General features: G+C 39.5%; 1 protein-coding gene across 2 annotated transcripts in view; it reads left to right on the plus strand.

Annotated features, from left to right (window-relative positions):
* The window catches only part of LOC117511989 (gastrula zinc finger protein XlCGF57.1-like), a 32,962-nt gene that overhangs the window by 9,226 nt on the left and 5,158 nt on the right, over positions 1-18,578 (plus strand). Inside the window, exons 3-4 of one of the 2 annotated variants that reach the window (XM_034171912.1) lie at positions 281-452; positions 6,533-6,874. In XM_034171912.1, coding sequence (XP_034027803.1) covers positions 281-452; positions 6,533-6,874 — 514 coding nt within the window. Of the gene's footprint in view, positions 1-280; positions 453-6,532; positions 9,869-18,578 lie in introns of those variants that run through there. The other variant, XM_034171911.1, reaches the window with a different exon arrangement.

The raw sequence follows: 18,578 nt of genomic DNA on the forward strand, positions 1-18,578 counted from the left end.
TCCTCTTGCACAGCTAGAGAAGCATTTTAATATTTGTTTTGATTTATAAAATGTATATATTTCTGAAATCTACAGAACAGCTTTGTTTTTATATAATACAGTTGTGTCTACTGTCATTTTCATTTTTAAATCCTCCTGGGCCAAATTTTGGGGTGTTCGCAATGCTTTCACCGTCTCCATAGCTAAAATGTGTACTAGGGCCATGGTCTAGACATGTGGCAAATTTCATGCTTCTATGTATAAACCCACAGTTGTTTGCTATATTTCACATATCTGCCAGACTGTAATGAGTGAAGATGAAGAAAAACCACAGTCATCAGAGCTTCATCAAACCCAACGAGATGAGAGCACAGAAGTGGAGCTTCTTTCCAGCAAAGCATCTGAACCTAGAACACTGAAAATAGAAGGCGATGGAGAGAAATCTGGAGGATCACAAGAAGCCAGCAACTCAGGTCCATGCAGGCATTTACATTCACACACTGATGGAGAGGGTGAAAAGTGGGACTGACATATCATTTACATCATCCAACATTGAAAATTTATATATATATATATATATGAATGTCTGCATGTGTAAAATGATCAATGTAGGGTAAAATCAAACAGTGATGTGTTGTTTTTATTCCTTACAATTAACAGGGCATGCATATAATTCATGGAGTCACTCAGTGAGTGGGTCTCCAAAGTCTCTGTCAGTCAGGGGCCTGTCACATCTTGACGATTTAGTCATTGTGTGCCAACCGTATTAAAAAATGCTGGCATACGTGGGTGTACATTTAATAAATTATACAGCTGTCGCACCATAATGATTTAGCCAGTGTATGCTGACAGCCCCGTTTACACCGAGCAGTCCGGGTTGGTACTGCACGGCACAGTGTGGGTTGGAACAGTTAAGTCTGGCTTGGTTTGCATTTCTACCACCGGCAGAACCCTTTTGTTTTGCAGGTGGAACACAGAAATATCGATGAGCACGTTATCGAGTGTGCGTACGCTGTCGCACGGCTTTGCCCCCTCCACACAAAGGCAAAACAAAATAATTTAACATTATTCTATTTTATTTTTGTCTTGGTGGATCATGGAATTTATTTTCATTGCATGTAGAATGCAGAACTATCAACTGATGGCTGTTGTAAATGCTGACATGAATGAATGAGGCGCTGTAACTCTTTGAACTTTTAAAATAAGCTAATTGTTTTGTTGTGCAAAACGCCAGTGTCGTGGGCTGATTAGAAAAAACCACAGAGGGACTTCTTTTAACAGGCTACGTTTCTTCAGCCACGACAAGGAACTGTATTTTCAGACATAGTTTTCCAAATCAGGACGCTTTATTTATGGGGATACATTTTCATCAGGCTGTGATGATGAATTCAACATAAAACAATGTAACAGGTAAGATGAATTTGCTCCGTGTGTGAATGGTTTTAATATTTGAAACAGCGTGTTTGCATGAGGATTATCGCTTTCAGCCAATCTATGGACAGTATTAATGGATGTGTTTCTACTTATCATCAATCAATCAATTTTTTTTTTATATAGCGCCAAATCACAACAAACAGTTGCCCCAAGGTGCTTTATATTGTAAGGCAAGGCCATACAATAATTATGTAAAACCCCAACGGTCAAAAACGACCCCCTGTGAGCAAGCACTTGGCTACAGTGGGAAGGAAAAACTCCCTTTAACAGGAAGAAACCTCCAGCAGAACCAGGCTCAGGGAGGGGCAGTCTTCTGCTGGGACTGGTTGGGGCTGAGGGAGAGAACCAGGAAAAAGACATGCTGTGGAGGGGAGCAGAGATCGATCACTAATGATTAAAAGCAGAGTGGTGCATACAGAGCAAAAAGAGAAAGAAACAGTGCATCATGGGAACCCCCCAGCAGTCTACGTCTATAGCAGCATAACTAAGGGATGGTTCAGGGTCACCCGATCCAGCCCTAACTATAAGCTTTAGCAAAAAGGAAAGTTTTAAGCCTAATCTTAAAAGTAGAGAGGGTGTCTGTCTCCCTGATCTGAATTGGGAGCTGGTTCCACAGGAGAGGAGCCTGAAAGCTGAAGGCTCTGCCTCCCATTCTACTCTTACAAACCCTAGGAACTACAAGTAAGCCTGCAGTCTGAGAGCGAAGTGCTCTATTGGGGTGATATGGTACTACGAGGTCCCTAAGATAAGATGGGACCTGATTATTCAAAACCTTATAAGTAAGAAGAAGAATTTTAAATTCTATTCTAGAATTAACAGGAAGCCAATGAAGAGAGGCCAATATGGGTGAGATATGCTCTCTCCTTCTAGTCCCCGTCAGTACTCTAGCTGCAGCATTTTGAATTAACTGAAGGCTTTTTAGGGAACTTTTAGGACAACCTGATAATAATGAATTACAATAGTCCAGCCTAGAGGAAATAAATGCGTGAATTAGTTTTTCAGCATCACTCTGAGACAAGACCTTTCTAATTTTAGAGATATTGCGTAAATGCAAAAAAGCAGTCCTACATATTTGTTTAATATGCACTTTGAATGACATATCCTGATCAAAAATGACTCCAAGATTTCTCACAGTGTTACTAGAGGTCAGGGTAATGACTTATGAGTAACTTACAAGAAAATGTGTGTCAACAGTTGCATAACTTACCGATAACGTATGAGTCATACGCCGGCATATGTCGAAAATATTGTGCATGCCCAAACTTTTTGAGGTACTTGCTGTATTACAACGTATATCAGCATGCTCGTAACTTGTACAAAACTTACCCATCACTTATTAAACATACACTAGCGTTTCAATACGGTCGGCATCATGTGACAGGGTGTAACTGTGTGAAACCTGGTGTATATTCAGCTCAGAAATTTATTTATTCTGATATAGGGTTTGGGCATCGAAAAGCGGTTCCTGTTAAGAAATGATTCGATCCACGGACATCAGTAGCCTTTTTGTTTTTGATTGTGTTTATCGGGAAAATGATCATTTCTCTACCTTGATTGCACAACTACAACTTCTGCAGCAGCTCTGCTTGCTGCTTGAACCAGCAAGCAGCGCTTCGACTCGCTGCTTTTTAGAAACAGCAGGTCCGCAATTTCCTCATGAACCCCTCTCAAAGCCAGTAAAGATGTCAACCGTTAGAAATCAATATTAGTAACGTGGCCACCAGCGCCTTTTAATCCAGCCTGAAAAGTCACTGAAACACATTCAAATGATAACGACGGTTAATGTTTTAGTCAAATGTTCTTAAATATTGAAAAAGATCAAAATATGCCTGTTGAATTTAATAGCAAAGCGTGTCTCAAGTCCAAACCAAGAGGGGAAAAAATCAGCACAACCCCATGTAAATAAATAAATAATAAATAAGAGATGCCCACCCAAGCAGGTTGTGCTTTGTTTGGAAGAAAAAAAATGAGTCCTGGATACACACATTTAAATAGAATTTTGACATTAAAAGCCTTCCAGTCACTGCATAAGGTGAAGTTATAAAAATCTGAAAAATTTACATTCATATTTGATTTGGTTTACCATTATTGATTAAAATATGATTTTTTTTTTTTTCAGAAAAACTCTGGGAACTGTGAATAGATATTAAATATGATACCAGATTGAACTGAAGTCAGATAATCTCATAGGTTTCATGTAGTATTCATTTTTTTCATTTAAATTCACAAAGAAACAATCATCTGCAGTATTTCTGTGAAGGCTCTCAGTTGTCCAGGTGGTTTCCATAGTAGAGAAGCTTGAATCTATAATTTCTTGATTTGGTAGTCTGACTTATGTCTTGACAAGTCAGACTACCAGAGCAAGAAATTTAGCTGAGGAAGCTTCTGCGATTAGAAGCGAAACGTCCTCGCGTCAAGCAACCCAGTCCAATCGAAGATTCAAGCCTCTCTACCATCTGCAGTATTGGTAACTGAAGTTGGTAACAATTCAGAGAAAGTCTGCATTGGCAGAAAAAGAAAAATATGTACAAATCATAGTTAACTTTTATTTGATCTCATATTTTGATGTAGAGAATGATCATTGATCTGAAGCTTTTATTATTTCATATAAAATTAAACAGATTATTTGGATGTCTTATTATATAGTATGATATATTGGGTTATGGTGGTACCATTAAAAATGGTGTCACTGTATCCAAATTTTCTTGCAGTCAAAGATACACATTTAATAGAAAAAAATCACTTTCTAAGCTTATATTTTTTTTAGATATAACTGAGAACACTATTTTTTTTAATGTAAGAATTATGTGTCAAGAATCTACCAGAATGCACCAAAATGCACCATTGTTAAAAAAAAATTCTGGAGGGCATGCCCTGGATTCCCAGAGAGGACTTTGTGCCTTCGGTGCTCGTGTTGTACTGCTTCACCGTACAATCTGTCATCGCCAAAAAGGTTTCAGTCAAAAAAAAAAAATTCTCACCAGCACAGTATTTTCTCTCCTTCACTGCTTTGTTTTGCAGAACCTCAGTCTTGATGTTGGCTTGGTTAGCAGGTAACGTTAGCTCTTGCAGCATCCATTGCTAGTCGCTGGTAACTCACTTGCTTTGTGGCAAGAACTCCCACCAGGCAGAAACACTAAGTTTATGTTGCACTCTTGAACCAGACCAGGCGGCATCTTTCATTTAGCAACTTTATTTACCCCAATTCCAAGTGGTCATTTTACACAAAGTGTTCATGGACTAGCCAGCACAGTACGTGAACGTCCACGTCCGTCAAGTCAAAATAAAATCCAAATTAGCAATGTATAAAATATGTATATAAATTACTTGGTCGCAACACAGGCGTGATGACAAATGAGCCTTAAGTAAAATTCAGTTTCAATTTATTTTCATTTATATAGCGCCAAATCACAGTAATGCTGCCTCACAGCGCTTCACACGGGTAAGGTTACCAACCCCACTGAGCCAGCACACAGGCGACTGTGGCAAGGATATGGAAGGAGCCTCAAACAGACCAGATTCAGTGGGGTGACCCCTGCTTATGCCATTCTAACAGTTAGCGTTAGCTGATCACATTGGTTTCTGTATCTCTCTCTGGACCAAGGACCATCATTTCAGTCTTCTCCAGATTTAAAAGTAAGAAATTACTTGACATCCAGCTTTTCAATAAAGAAAGGCAATGCTCTAAAGTCTCTGTATGAGATTGCCAGCAGCTGTCGGCATGTAAAAATGAAATAATGGTAAAAACACACCCAGAAACTGCTTAAAGTTTAGATATAATTAGGCTGGGAGTGATGTTGTTATTTCAGATATCATGATGCTGTCTCACTCTATATTGTGAAAAATACAAGGAAGGATCATATTTAACAGGATTCAGCCCTAGTTACTTGCCACTCATCTACCACATCATTAATTGGATGGCATTTCTACATTTCCATCTGAAGGAGACCGTCAAAGTGCTTTACGGTGATGCTTCATATTCACGTCACATCAGTGACAGTCATGCCTGTGGATACTCTGCCCTTGAAATTGAAACTCCCCTTGGAAGAATTAGAAAGTAATTTCTTTCAATCCAGAGGGATAGTACCTGTCTTCTAAATGGCAAAAAAAAAAAAAAGCTTTTTTGCAAAACCAGGAGAGGAGCATCTTCACCTTCCTGGAGGAGTTCAGGTCCAATACACCAGTTCACTGGAGTTTTCCCCACCCACAGCTCCTTCACTACCTTTGTGATCTTACTCATATTTTGTAGTTTGAGGCTGACATGCAGATCAGCCACTAAAACTCTTAACTTATTTTTGTAGTCACCTATTCAGATTCCCTTAACAAATGCCTCATACCCACAACGTCATCATCATCACAGCCTGCTTTTCTCAGCTCCTCCTTCAGCCTGAAATTTCCACCAAACTGTGCATTATGACTCCTCTGCAGTGATGTTGGAGGTGTGGAGTGGGGCTTTCGATTTCCTCAGAAGTTGCATTCTTAAATCTGCTGTGCACCCTGTTTGCACATATGAGGGGTGATTGAAAAGTTTTGAGCCTGACCCAGAAAAAGTAGTGCATGGTTCTTCATCTTCTCCTTTGTGAGGAATGCAAACCAACATTTCAACATTTTCTTAACCCTTTCAGGCTAAATTCATTAGTCATAACCTCTGATCCAAATTCATTCAGATCAGTGGTCCTGCAGAGTAGACACTCTGAAAAAGTCAGGGAAACTTATTTTTTGGGGGCTGTGGACTTTTGGCAAGCTTGGCTGTCCACATACATTGAGCACAATGCTTGATTCAATAGGCTCATGTGTGCATAGGGTAAGAGACGATTGTCCTCAACTCTGTAAATTTTTTGATTCTGTCAGTTTTTGAAATCAGAAGTGCATAGAGTGTGCGGCAAGAGAAGCATGAGGCTGTTTTTACAGGCTGCGTTCACGACTGCATGATGTACACACAGTTGCTTTAACCTCCACTTAGTTGGATTTTACCGCAACAGCATCAAAATCCCCTGCTGAAATTACCTATGCTTGAAAGTAAGATGTCTGACTGAACTGTCAGCAGGTCATACTCACCACTCTGCTGCCTTATTTTCATGAATATTGTTTTATTTTCCATTTAATTGATTCTTTGCAGTCATGCAGCAGTTGTTGGTGATTAAAGAAGAAATTCCCCTTGAACCGCAGGAGTGGCATCAGAATGTTGACCAGGAGGACATTAAAGAGGAACAAGAGAACCTGTGTAACAGCCAGCAGCTTCACCAGCTGGAGGAGGCTGATATAACAGAGTTAATTTTCACTGCTGTCCCTGTGAAGAGTGAACATGATGAAAAAACACAGTCATCACAGGATCTTCAAAGCCAAAGTGATGAGGGTGCAGAGGATGAGCCTGTAGCCAGCAGCTCGACTGTAAACAAAGAATTGACAACACAAGCTGATGAAGAGGACTATGGAGGACCACAACCAGCCAGGAGCTCCGGTCTGTATTGTTATTTACAACCACATACCAATAGTTGGAGTTCAGACAGCTCTAAATCTGAGACTCACAACAGCCATGATTGGAAAGAGACTGAACAAGTTCATTTAGGTTTTATCTCTCAGACAAATTGCAATGTCTCAAAACAGCAAAGAGGAATGCAAGCTAGTGAAGAGTCACTTAGCTGTTCTGAATGTGGTAATAGATTTGGAGAGAAGGGTAATTTGATCAAACACATAGGAGTTCATACAGGGGAGAAACCATTTTGCTGTTCTGAGTGTGGTACAAGATATGGATGGAAGGACAGTCTAATGATACACATGAGAATTCATACAGGATTAAAAACATTTAACTGTTCTAACTGTGGTAAAATATTTAGACGGAAGCACGATCTGCTCACACACATGAGAACTCATACGGGACAGAAACCATTTCAATGTTCTGAGTGTCGTAAAAGATTTGGACAAAAGAGTGATTTGATCAGACACATGAGAATTCATACAGGTGAGAAACCATTTGGATGTTCACAGTGTTGTAAAAGATTTGGACAAGAGAGCAATCTGATCAGACACTTGAGAATTCATACGGGAGAGAAAATATTTGGGTGTTGCGAGTGTGGTAAAAGATTTGGACAGAAGGGTAATCTGACCAAACACATGAGAATACACACGGGAGAGAAACCATTTTGCTGTTCTGAGTGTGGTACAAGATTTAGATGGAAGGACAGTCTTATTACACACATGAGAATCCATACAGGAGTGAAAACATTTGACTGTTCTAATTGTGGTAAAATATTTGGACGGAAGCGTGATCTACTCACACACATGAGAACTCATACGGGACAGAAACCATTTCAGTGTTCTGAGTGTAGTAAAAGATTTGGGCAAAAGAGTGATATGATCAGACACATGATTATTCATACAGGTGAGAAACCATTTGGCTGTTCACAGTGTTGTAAAAGATTTGGACAAGAGAGCAATCTGATCAGACACTTGAAAATTCATACGGGAGAGAAAATATTTGGGTGTTCCGATTGTGGTAAAAGATTTGGACAGAAGGGTAATCTGACCAAACATATGAGAATTCATAGAGCTTATGAAGAACAGGTAAATTGCTCCTAAGGGTAAGGAACACAAATATAAGTTGACATGTTGACCCTCAGCCCTTGACCCATATTAAAGGCCCCTTCACACATAACATGAATGAGGCCAAATAGCACACGAAAGAGGATTTGAATGGCTCTTGTGAAAAATCCGAGCCGTACTCAAAAGCCTCATACAGCAGTCAGCACAACTGTTAGACCACAGCACATGCACTCCACATTCATGTCTCGCTCGTGCTCGAAACCCAATTGAACGGCGGTCAAGATGAGGTCGTATTGCTATCTGACCGTGGTTGCAACATTTGTACATGTCGTACACAGGTGGGACCATTCGGACCACGGTCAAGAGGTTGCGCGAAATGATCGGCCACATTGAACCCTGGCTGAATGTTGCAGTCGAGCCAGCCCAGCCTTCACACTAGCGGCCGAATGAGGATGAATGGTGCCCGAATGCCCAGTCGACCCACACTTGGCCAGAGTCTAGGTACCACATGTGAACTTCCAGCAGCAGTTGCGGCACGAATGTAGTGCCCAGGATACCACTGTCCAGGTGTGGTCAGTGTGTCGTGTCCGCCCCGTGAGCACTAGGACCTCCCTGACCACTACAAATGACATGCAGGTGTGTCATCCCCCCCATCCAAGCACCTGCAGCTGTGAACTTCGCTGGCCTCACCTCCAGTCAGTGCATGCGCGAGGGAGAGAGGGATGATTTTATTTCATCTCATTTATGTAATTTCATTAATTCTTTGTCTTACTTCTATGGGCCTGATCCATGAACAAAAAGGAACAGTAGGACAATATTCTTGTATTCTCTGCTCTTTATAACAGGAGTTAAATATTTTAATAGACAAAAAGAAGTCCGTTTGTTTCCTCAATTCTAACACAGACGCTGTCACAGCATCAAGTCATCAAGCATCAATTAAACATCATTACCAGTAACATGATTGTCTTACAGTTAAATGGTACATTTATTGTTCTTATAATGTTCTATAGTCCCATTATTTTGTCCTTATACATTTTCTTAAATTTATGAACATTTGTACATTTAATTGCTTCCGCTGCTGTGAGACTGTGATGTGGTATCGCACCTCTCATGATGGTCACACTATTCGTGTGCGTGCACACAATCATGCACAAAACTGTCGCAGTGGGATAGTATGGCATCCGTACATGGCTGTCTGACCATCTGTCTTTCACCACTGTGGCTGAAATCTTTCGAGTTTCGCCATTCGGCCTGTTTCAGCCTGATTCGCCCAACATCGTGTTATGTGTGAAGTGGCCTTAAAACAATATTGTAGGAAATAATAATTTTTAAGAATAAGCAGTCAGTTTTATGATGAAAATAGTGCCATTCTTTGCTATAGTACTATGTAATGATTCTGGATAATAAAACACCCAAAATATGAGTGAGAATAACCAAATAATGAAAATTTAGCATGCAGGTCTTTAGGTATACAATATTCCTCATGCAAAAATTTAAATCTCAGACATTAGTGGTTCTTGAATTTTAGGATGCAAAAGGTTTTGCTGTATGGACAGATGGAAGGACAGCAATTGCCCTTGACAAGCACAACTTACAGTTGTGAAAAAGCATAAGAAGTACCTGGAGGCAATCCCTGGTCACCCAGATGCCCAAGAAGTACAGTTATCAGTTATCACCTACAGAAACCAGTTGCCAACTTGAAGAGAGCCCCCTGGGTCTGGGGTCCATTACACTCTAAGAAATCTAAGAGACATTAAAAAGAGTGTGAGTGAAACCATTTGACTGTTCTTGGTGTGGTAAAAGACTTGAATGAAAAGACAAGCTGATCAGACACATGACACAATTCACACAAGAGAACATTTGGCTCTTAGACCTCTGTCCACCTTATACACCACTATTCATATGAGAGAAACTATTTGCTCTAAATGTAATAAATGTCTCAGATAAACTAGCAATCTCTTTGTGTGCGTGTTTCTCCCCCCCCCTTTTTTTTGAATATATGTAACAGTTTTTTTTTTTTTTTTTGTTTTGTTTTGTGCTTGCTCCTGCTTTTGTGTGGGGTTACCACAGCAGATCCAGTATTGATCCACATGTTCATTTGATAGAGCTTTCACAGCTTTCATTTGTTCCCTTCTTCACTGTTTTGACTGTGCACCAACTGAATGTGTAATACAGGGTGCATTTGTGTGTATGTTCAAGCTTTTGACTGTGTACACTGTCTATGGTCAAAACACTGTCCCTTTAACTATTTGGAGAAGTATGTATAATGTCCAGATGGAACAGCCTTTTTTCATTATTACAGTAGTGTTCAGAACAATAGTAGTGCTATGCAACTAAAAAGATTAATCCAGGTTTTGAGTATATTTTTTATTGTTACATGGGAAACAAGGTACCAGTAGATTCAGTAGATTCTCACAAATCCAACAAGACCAAGCATTCATGATATGTACACTCTTAAGGCTATGAAATTGGGCTATTAGTAAAAAAAGTAGAAAAGGGGGTGTTCACAATAATAGTAGCATCTGCTGTTGACGCTACAAACTCAAACCTATTATGTTCAAACTGCTTTTTTAGCAATCCTGTGAATCACTAAACTAGTATTTAGTTGTATAACCACAGTTTTCATTATTTCTTCACATCTGCGAGACATTAATTTTGTTGGTTTGGAACCAAGATTTTGCTCAGTTACTAGTGTGCTTGGGGTCATTGTCTTGTTGAAACACCCATTTCAAGGGCATGTCCTCTTCAGCATAAGGCAGCATGACCTCTTCAAGTATTTTGACAAATCCAAACTGATCCATGATACCTGGTATACAGTATAGAGGCCCAACACCATAGTAGGAGAAACATGCCCATATCATGATGCTTGCACCACCATGCTTCACTGCCTTCACTGTGAACTGTGGCTTGAATTCAGATTTTGGGGGTCGTCTCACAAACTGTCTGCGGCCCTTGGACCCAAAAAGAACAATTTTACTCTCATCAGTCCACAAAATATTCCCCCATTTCTCTTTAGGCCAGTTGATGTGTTCTTTGGCAAATTGTATCCTCTTCTGCACGTCTTATTTAACAGAGGGACTTTGTGGGGGATTCTTGCAAATAAATTAGCTTCACACAGGCGTCTCCTAACTGTCACAGCACTTACAGGTAACTCCAGACTGTCTTTGATCATCCTGGAGCTGATCAGTGGGTGAGCCTTTGCCATTCTGGTTGTTCTTCTATCCATTTTGATGGTTGTTTTCTGTTTTCTTCCACGCGTCTTTTTTTTTTTTTTTTTTTGTCCATTTTAAAGCATTGGAGATCATTGTAGATGAACAGTGTATAATTTTTGCACCTGCGTGTAAGTTTTCCCCTCTCCAATCAACTTTTTAATCAAACTACGCTGTTATTCTGAGCAATGTCTTGAATGTCCCATATTCCTCAGGCTTTCAAAGAGAAAAGCATGTTCAAGAGGTGCTGGATTCATCCTTAAATAGGGGACACCTGATTCACACCTGTTTTTTTCCACAAAATTTATGAATTCACTGACTGAATGCCACACTACTATTATTGTGAACACCCCCTTTCCTATTTTTTTTTTTTAATAATAGCCCAATTTCATAGCCTTAAGAGTGTGCATATCATGAATGCTTGGTCTTGTTGGATTTGTGAGAATCTACTGAATCTACTGGTACCTTGTTTCCCATGTAACAATAAGAAATATACTCAAAACCTGGATTAATCTTTTAGTCACATAGCACTACTACAACCCCTGGCAATAATTATGGAATCACCGGCCTCAGAGGATGTTCATTCAGTTGTTTAATTTTGTAGAAAAAAAGCAGATCACAGACATGATACAAAACTAAAGTCATTTCAAATGGCAACTTTCTGGCTTTAAGAAACACTATAAGAAATCAGGACAAATAATTGTGGCAGTCAGTAACGGTTACTTTTTTAGACCAAGCAGAGGGAAAAAAATATGGAATCACTCAATTCTGAGGAATAAATTATGGAATCACCCTGTAAATTTTCATCCCCAAAACTAACACCTGCATCAAATCTGATCTGCTCGTTAGTCTGCATCTAAAAAGGAGTGATCACACCTTGGAGAGCTGTTGCACCAAGTGGACTGACATGAATCATGGCTCCAACATGAGAGATTGTCAATTGAAGGTTGTTAAAGGCAAACATACTGGTAGACCAAGGAAGACACCAAAGCGTCAAGACAGAAAACTTAAAGCAATATGTCTCAAAAATCGAAAATGCACAACAAAACAAATGAGGAACGGATGGGAGGAAACTGGAGTCAACGTCTGTGACGGAACTGTAAGAAACCGCCTAAAGGAAATGGGATTTACATACAGAAAAGCTAAAGGAAAGCCATCATTAACACTTAAACAGAAAAAAAACAAGGTTACAATGGGCTAAGGAAAAGCAATCGTGGACTGTGGGTGACTGGATGAAAGTCATATTCAGTGATGAATCTCGAATCTGCATTGGGCAAGGTGATGATTCTGGAACTTTTGTTTGGTGCCGTTCCAATGAGATTTATAAAGATGACTGCCTGAAGAGAACATGTAAATTTCCACAGTCATTGATGATATGGGGCTGCATGTCAGGTAAAGGCATTGGGGAGATGGCTGTCATTACATCATCAATAAATGCACAAGTTTACGTTGATATTTTGGACACTTTTCTTATCCCATCAATTGAAAGGATGCTCGGGGATGATGAAATAATTTTTCAAGATGATAATGCATTTTGCCATAGAGCAAAAACTGAAAACATTCCTTGCAAAAAGACACATAGGGTCAATGGCATGGCCTGCAAATAGTCCGGATCTTAATCCAATTGAAAATCTTTGGTGGAAGTTGAAGAAAATGGTCCATGACAAGACTCCAACCTGCAAAGCTGATCTGGCAACAGCAATCAGAGAAGGTTGGAACCAGATTGATGAAGAGTACTGTTTGTCACTCATTAAGTCCATGCCTCAGAGACTGCAAGCTGTTATAAAAACCAGAGATGGTGCAACAAATACTAGTGATGTGTTGGAGCCAGTGTTGCCACAGTTACTTTGAAAAAGTAATCCAATTACTGATTACTGATTACTCCTTGAAAAAGTAACTTAGTTACTTTACTGATTACTTAATTGTAAAAGTAACTAAGTTAGATTACTAGTTACTTTTTTACTTTCCCCAGCTGCCGACAACAACCCACCTCAACATGACAATGATACCTGTTTTGCCAAAACTTACTTTATAGTCACCCTTTCTTAACTTCAATGAAAATAAATACTTGTTTTATAAAAAGTAAAATAAAGACCTCTTTCTTGACCTCATATTTAACTGTTGACAGCACTGTAACAGTAAAACTTGCAATTTCAAACCTACATTGTTTATAAATGTAACTATTAAATTCATTCTGACATTTTTCTAACATTTAAATTCTCTAAATATTTTACTTGTCGAAATTAATATTATTTTAAGTAGTAGTAGTAGTTGTAGTAAAAAAAGATTTCAAAATTGAAGGAAATTTGAAACTGCTGGCTAAGGCTAAGCGTAAATTTGGTAAGATTGTAATTCACATCAGCAGTAATGACACCCGGTTACGCCAATCGGAGGTCACTAAAATTAACATTAAATCGGTGTGTAACTTTGCAAAAACAATGTCGGACTCTGTAGTTTTCTCTGGGCCCCTCCCCAATCGGACCGGGAGTGACATGTTTAGCCGCATGTTCTCCTTGAATTGCTGGCTGTCTGAGTGGTGTCCAAAAAAATGAGGTGGGCTTCATAGATAATTGGCAAAGCTTCTGGGGAAAACCTGGTCTTGTTAGGAGAGACGGCATCCATCCCACTTTGGATGGAGCAGCTCTCATTTCTAGAAATCTGGCCAATTTTCTTAAATCCTCCAAACCGTGACTATCCAGGGTTGGGACCAGGAAGCAGAGTTGTAGTCTTACACACCTCTCTGCAGCTTCTCTCCCCCTGCCATCCCCTCATTACCCCATCCCCGTAGAGACGGTGCCTGCTCCCAGACCACCAACAACCAGCAAAAAATCTATTTAAGCATAAAATTCAAAAAGAAAAATAATATAGCACCTTCAACTGCACCACAGACTAAAACAGTTAAATGTGGTCTATTAAACATTAGGTCTCTCTCTTCTAAGTCCCTGTTGGTAAATGATATAATAATTGATCAACATATTGATTTATTCTGCCTAACAGAAACCTGGTTACAGCAGGATGAATATGTTAGTTTAAATGAGTCAACACCCCCGAGTCACACTAACTGTCAGAATGCTCGTAGCACGGGCCGAGGAGGAGGATTAGCAGCAATCTTCCATTCCAGCTTATTAATAATCAAAAACCCAGACAGAGCTTTAATTCATTTGAAAGCTTGTCTCTTAGTCTTGTCCATCCAAATTGGAAGTCCCAAAAACCAGTTTTATTTGTTATTATCTATCGTCCACCTGGTCGTTACTGTGAGTTTCTCTGTGAATTTTCAGACCTTTTGTCTGACTTAGTGCTTAGCTCAGATAGATAATTATAGTGGGCGATTTTAACATCCACACAGATGCTGAGAATGACCGCCTCAACACTGCATTTAATCTATTATAGACTCTATTGGCTTTGCTCAAAAAGTAAATGAGTCCACCCACCACTTTAATCATATCTTAGATCTTGTTCTGACTTATGGTATGGAAATAGAAGACTTAACAGTATCCCTGAAACTCCCTTCTGTCTGATCATTTCTTAATAACATTTACATTTACTATGATGGACTACCCAGCAGTGGGGAATAAGTTCATTACACTAGAGTCTTTCAGAAAGCGCTGTAAACTAGGTTTAAGGATATGATTCCTTCTTTATGTTCTCTAATGCCATATACCAACACAGTGCAGAGTAGCTACCTAAACTCTGTAAGGGAGATAGAGTATCTCGTCAATAGTTTTACATCCTCATTGAAGACAACTTTGGATGCTGTAGCTCCTCTGAAAAAGAGAGCTTTAAATCAGAAGTGTCTGACTCCGTGGTATAACTCACAAACTCGTAGCTCTAAAGCAGATAACCCATAAGTTGGAGAGGAAATGGCGTCTCACTAATTTAGAAGATCTTCACTTAGCCTGGAAAAAGAGTCTGTTGCTCTATAAAAAAGCCCTCCGTAAAGCTAGGACATCTTTCTACTCATCACTAATTGAAGAAAATAAGAACAACCCCAGGTTTCTTTTCAGCACTGTAGCACGGCTGACAAAGAGTCAGAGCTCTATTGAGCTGAGTATTCCATTAACTTTAACTAGTAATGACTTCATGACTTTCTTTGCTAACAAAATTTTAACTATTAGAGAAAAAATTACTCATAACCATCCCAAAGACGTATCGTTATCTTTGGCTGCTTTCAGTGATGCCGGTATTTGGTTAGACTCCTTTCTCTCTGATTGTTCTGTCTGAGTTATTTTCATTAGTTACTTCATCCAAACCATCAACATGTTTATTAGACCCCATTCCTACCAGGCTGCTCAAGGAAGCCCTACCATTATTTAATGCTTCGATCTTAAATCTGATCAATCTATCTTTGTTAGTTGGCTATGTACCACAGGCTTTTAAGGTGGCAGTAATTAAACCATTACTTAAAAAGCCATCACTTGACCCAGCTATCTTAGCTAATTATAGGCCAATCTCCAACCTTCCTTTTCTCTCAAAAATTCTTGAAAGGCTAGTTGTAAAACAGCTAACTGATCATCTGCAGAGGAATGGTCTATTTGAAGAGTTTCAGTCAGGTTTTAGAATTCATCATAGTACAGAAACAGCATTAGTGAAGGTTACAAATGATCTTCTTATGGCCTCGGACAGTGGACTCGTCTCTGTGCTTGTTCTGTTAGACCTCAGTGCTGCTTTTGATACTGTTGACCATAAAATTTTATTACAGAGATTAGAGCATGCCATAGGTATTAAAGGCACTGCGCTGCGGTGGTTTGAATCATATTTGTCTAATAGATTACAATTTGTTAATGTAAATGGGGAATCTTCTTCACAGACTAAAGTTAATTATGGAGTTCCACAAGGTTCTGTGCTAGGACCAATTTTATTCACTTTATACATGCTTCCCTTAGGCAGTATTATTAGACGGTATTGCTTAAATTTTCATTGTTACGCAGATGATACCCAGCTTTATCTATCCATGAAGCCAGAGGACACACACCAATTAGCTAAACTGGATTGTCTTACAGACATAAAGACATGGATGACCTCTAATTTCCTGCTTTTAAACTCAGATAAAACTGAAGTTATTGTACTTGGCCCCACAAATCTTAGAAACATGGTGTCTAACCAGATCCTTACTCTGGATGGCATTACCCTGACCTCTAGTAATACTGTGAGAAATCTTGGAGTCATTTTTGATCAGGATATGTCCTTCAAAGCGCATATTAAACAATATGTAGGACTGCTTTTTTGCATTTACGCAATATCTCTAAAATCAGAAAGGTCTTGTCTCAGAGTGATGCTGAAAAACTAATTCATGCATTTATTTCCTCTAGGCTGGACTATTGGTAATTCATTATTATCAGGTTGTCCTAAAAGTTCCCCTAAAAGCCTTCAGTTAATTCAAAATGCTGCAGCTAGAGTACTGATGGGACTAGAAGGAGAGAGCATATCTCACCCATATGGCCTCTCTTCATTGGCTTCCTGTTAATTCTAGAATAGAATTTAAAATTCTTCTTCTTACTTATAAGGTTTTGAATAATCAGGTCCCATCTTATCTTAGGGACCTCGTAGTACCATATCACCCCAATAGAGCGCTTCGCTCTCAGACTGCAGGCTTACTTGTAGTTCCTAGGGTTTGTAAGAGTAGAATGGGAGGCAGAGCCTTCAGCTTTCAGGCTCCTCTCCTGTGGAACCAAGCTCCCATTCAGATCAGGGAGACAGACACCCGCTCTACTTTTAAGATTAGGCTTAAAACTTTCCTTTTTGCTAAAGCTTATAGTTAGGCCTGGATCAGGTGACCCTGAACCATCCCTTAGTTATGCTGCTATAGACGTAGACTGCTGGGGGGTTCCCATGATGCCACTGTTTCTTTCTCTTTTTGCTCTGTATGCACCACTCTGCATTTAATCATTAGTGATCGATCTCTGCTCCCCCTCCACAGCATGTCTTTTTCCTGGTTCTCTCCCTCAGCCCCAACCAGTCCAGCAGAAGACTGCCCCTCCCCTGAGCCTGGTTCTGCTGGAGGTTTCTTTCTGTTAAAAGGGAGTTTTTCCTTCCACTGTAGCCAAGTGCTTGCTCACAGGGGGTCGTTTTGACCGTTGGGGTTTTACATAATTCTTGTATGGCCTTGCCTTACAATATAAAGCGCCTTGGGGCAACTGTTTGTTGTGATTTGGCGCTATATAAAAAAAATTGATTGATTGATTGAAAACTGGACCTTTAATCTAGGGGTGTTGTGGGGAGGGGGGGCACATCCTTGCCCCACGCCCCCGTTCTATCTGGATTCGCCCCTGCTTTGGCGTTTGAGCACAAAGAATGGATAACATTTATTTATGCAGAAAAAATGACCAGATTTACAGGTAGGAAAGTTTTATTGCGTTTTCACATCATGTGGTCCTCAGAAAGAGAGTTTAGGTGCATTTGAGTGGAAAATAGTGTTAGTTGTTGACGCGTCACGGAGGATCAGCTGTTTTTAACGAAACGATATGGAGCAGCTCAGCTCAGAATTCTAAATAAAGGAGGGAAAAAAGTATAAAAAATGTCTTTGTAAAGCTCAGTGCAGGTGTGCTGATCACCGCGCTTTAAGAGGTGAGGACGAGTCGAGCAGCTGCAAAAAAACCGTGGATGAAAAGCTCACAGCTCGCTGAAAGTGGGCAGTTCAGTCGAACCCCGACCTCCTGCCCACAGACCAAGTTTAATGCTGCTATCGACCCACAATGAAAAATAATAGTAACGCACAGTGACATGGAGAAGTAACTTTAATCTGATTACTGATTTGGAAAGATTAACGCATTAGATTACTCGTTACTAAACAAAGTGGTCAGATTAGAGTAACGCGTTACCGGCATCACTGCCAAGTTGGAACGTTCTTTTGTTTTTCATGATTCCATAATTTTTTCCTCAGAACTGAGTGATTCCATATTTTTTTCCTTCTGCTTGGTCTAAAAAAGTAACCATTACTGACTGCCACAATTTTTTTTTCCTGATTTCTTATAGTGTTTCTTAAAGCCAGAAAGTTGCCATTTGAATGACTTTAATTTTGTCATGTCTGTGATCTGTTTTTTTTCTACAAAATTAAATAACTGAATGAACATCCTCCGAGGCTGGTGATTCCATAATTTTTGCCAGGGGTTGTATTATTCTGAACACTACTGTACATTTAAAATTATATATTCAAAAGTTATTCACACAGATTTGATTTCTCACCTCCGGCCAAATGTTTGTGTGGAAGAATTACTCAAATTTTGAAACATAGTGTTTACTGAATTTTTTAAAAGACCCCCACACATCTTAATATTGAAGTTTCTTTAACTATAACTTCAGTTTTCTAAATGATTGAACAAAAAAGTAACAATAACACCGGTTGGAAGTTAAACACTCTGGAACCTGTGTGGACAACATCTTCTAAAAGTGCAACCATAAAGATGTCCTGTCCAC

The sequence above is a fragment of the Thalassophryne amazonica genome, chromosome 6, assembly GCF_902500255.1.
Source record: "Thalassophryne amazonica chromosome 6, fThaAma1.1, whole genome shotgun sequence".
NCBI lineage: Eukaryota > Metazoa > Chordata > Actinopteri > Batrachoidiformes > Batrachoididae > Thalassophryne > Thalassophryne amazonica.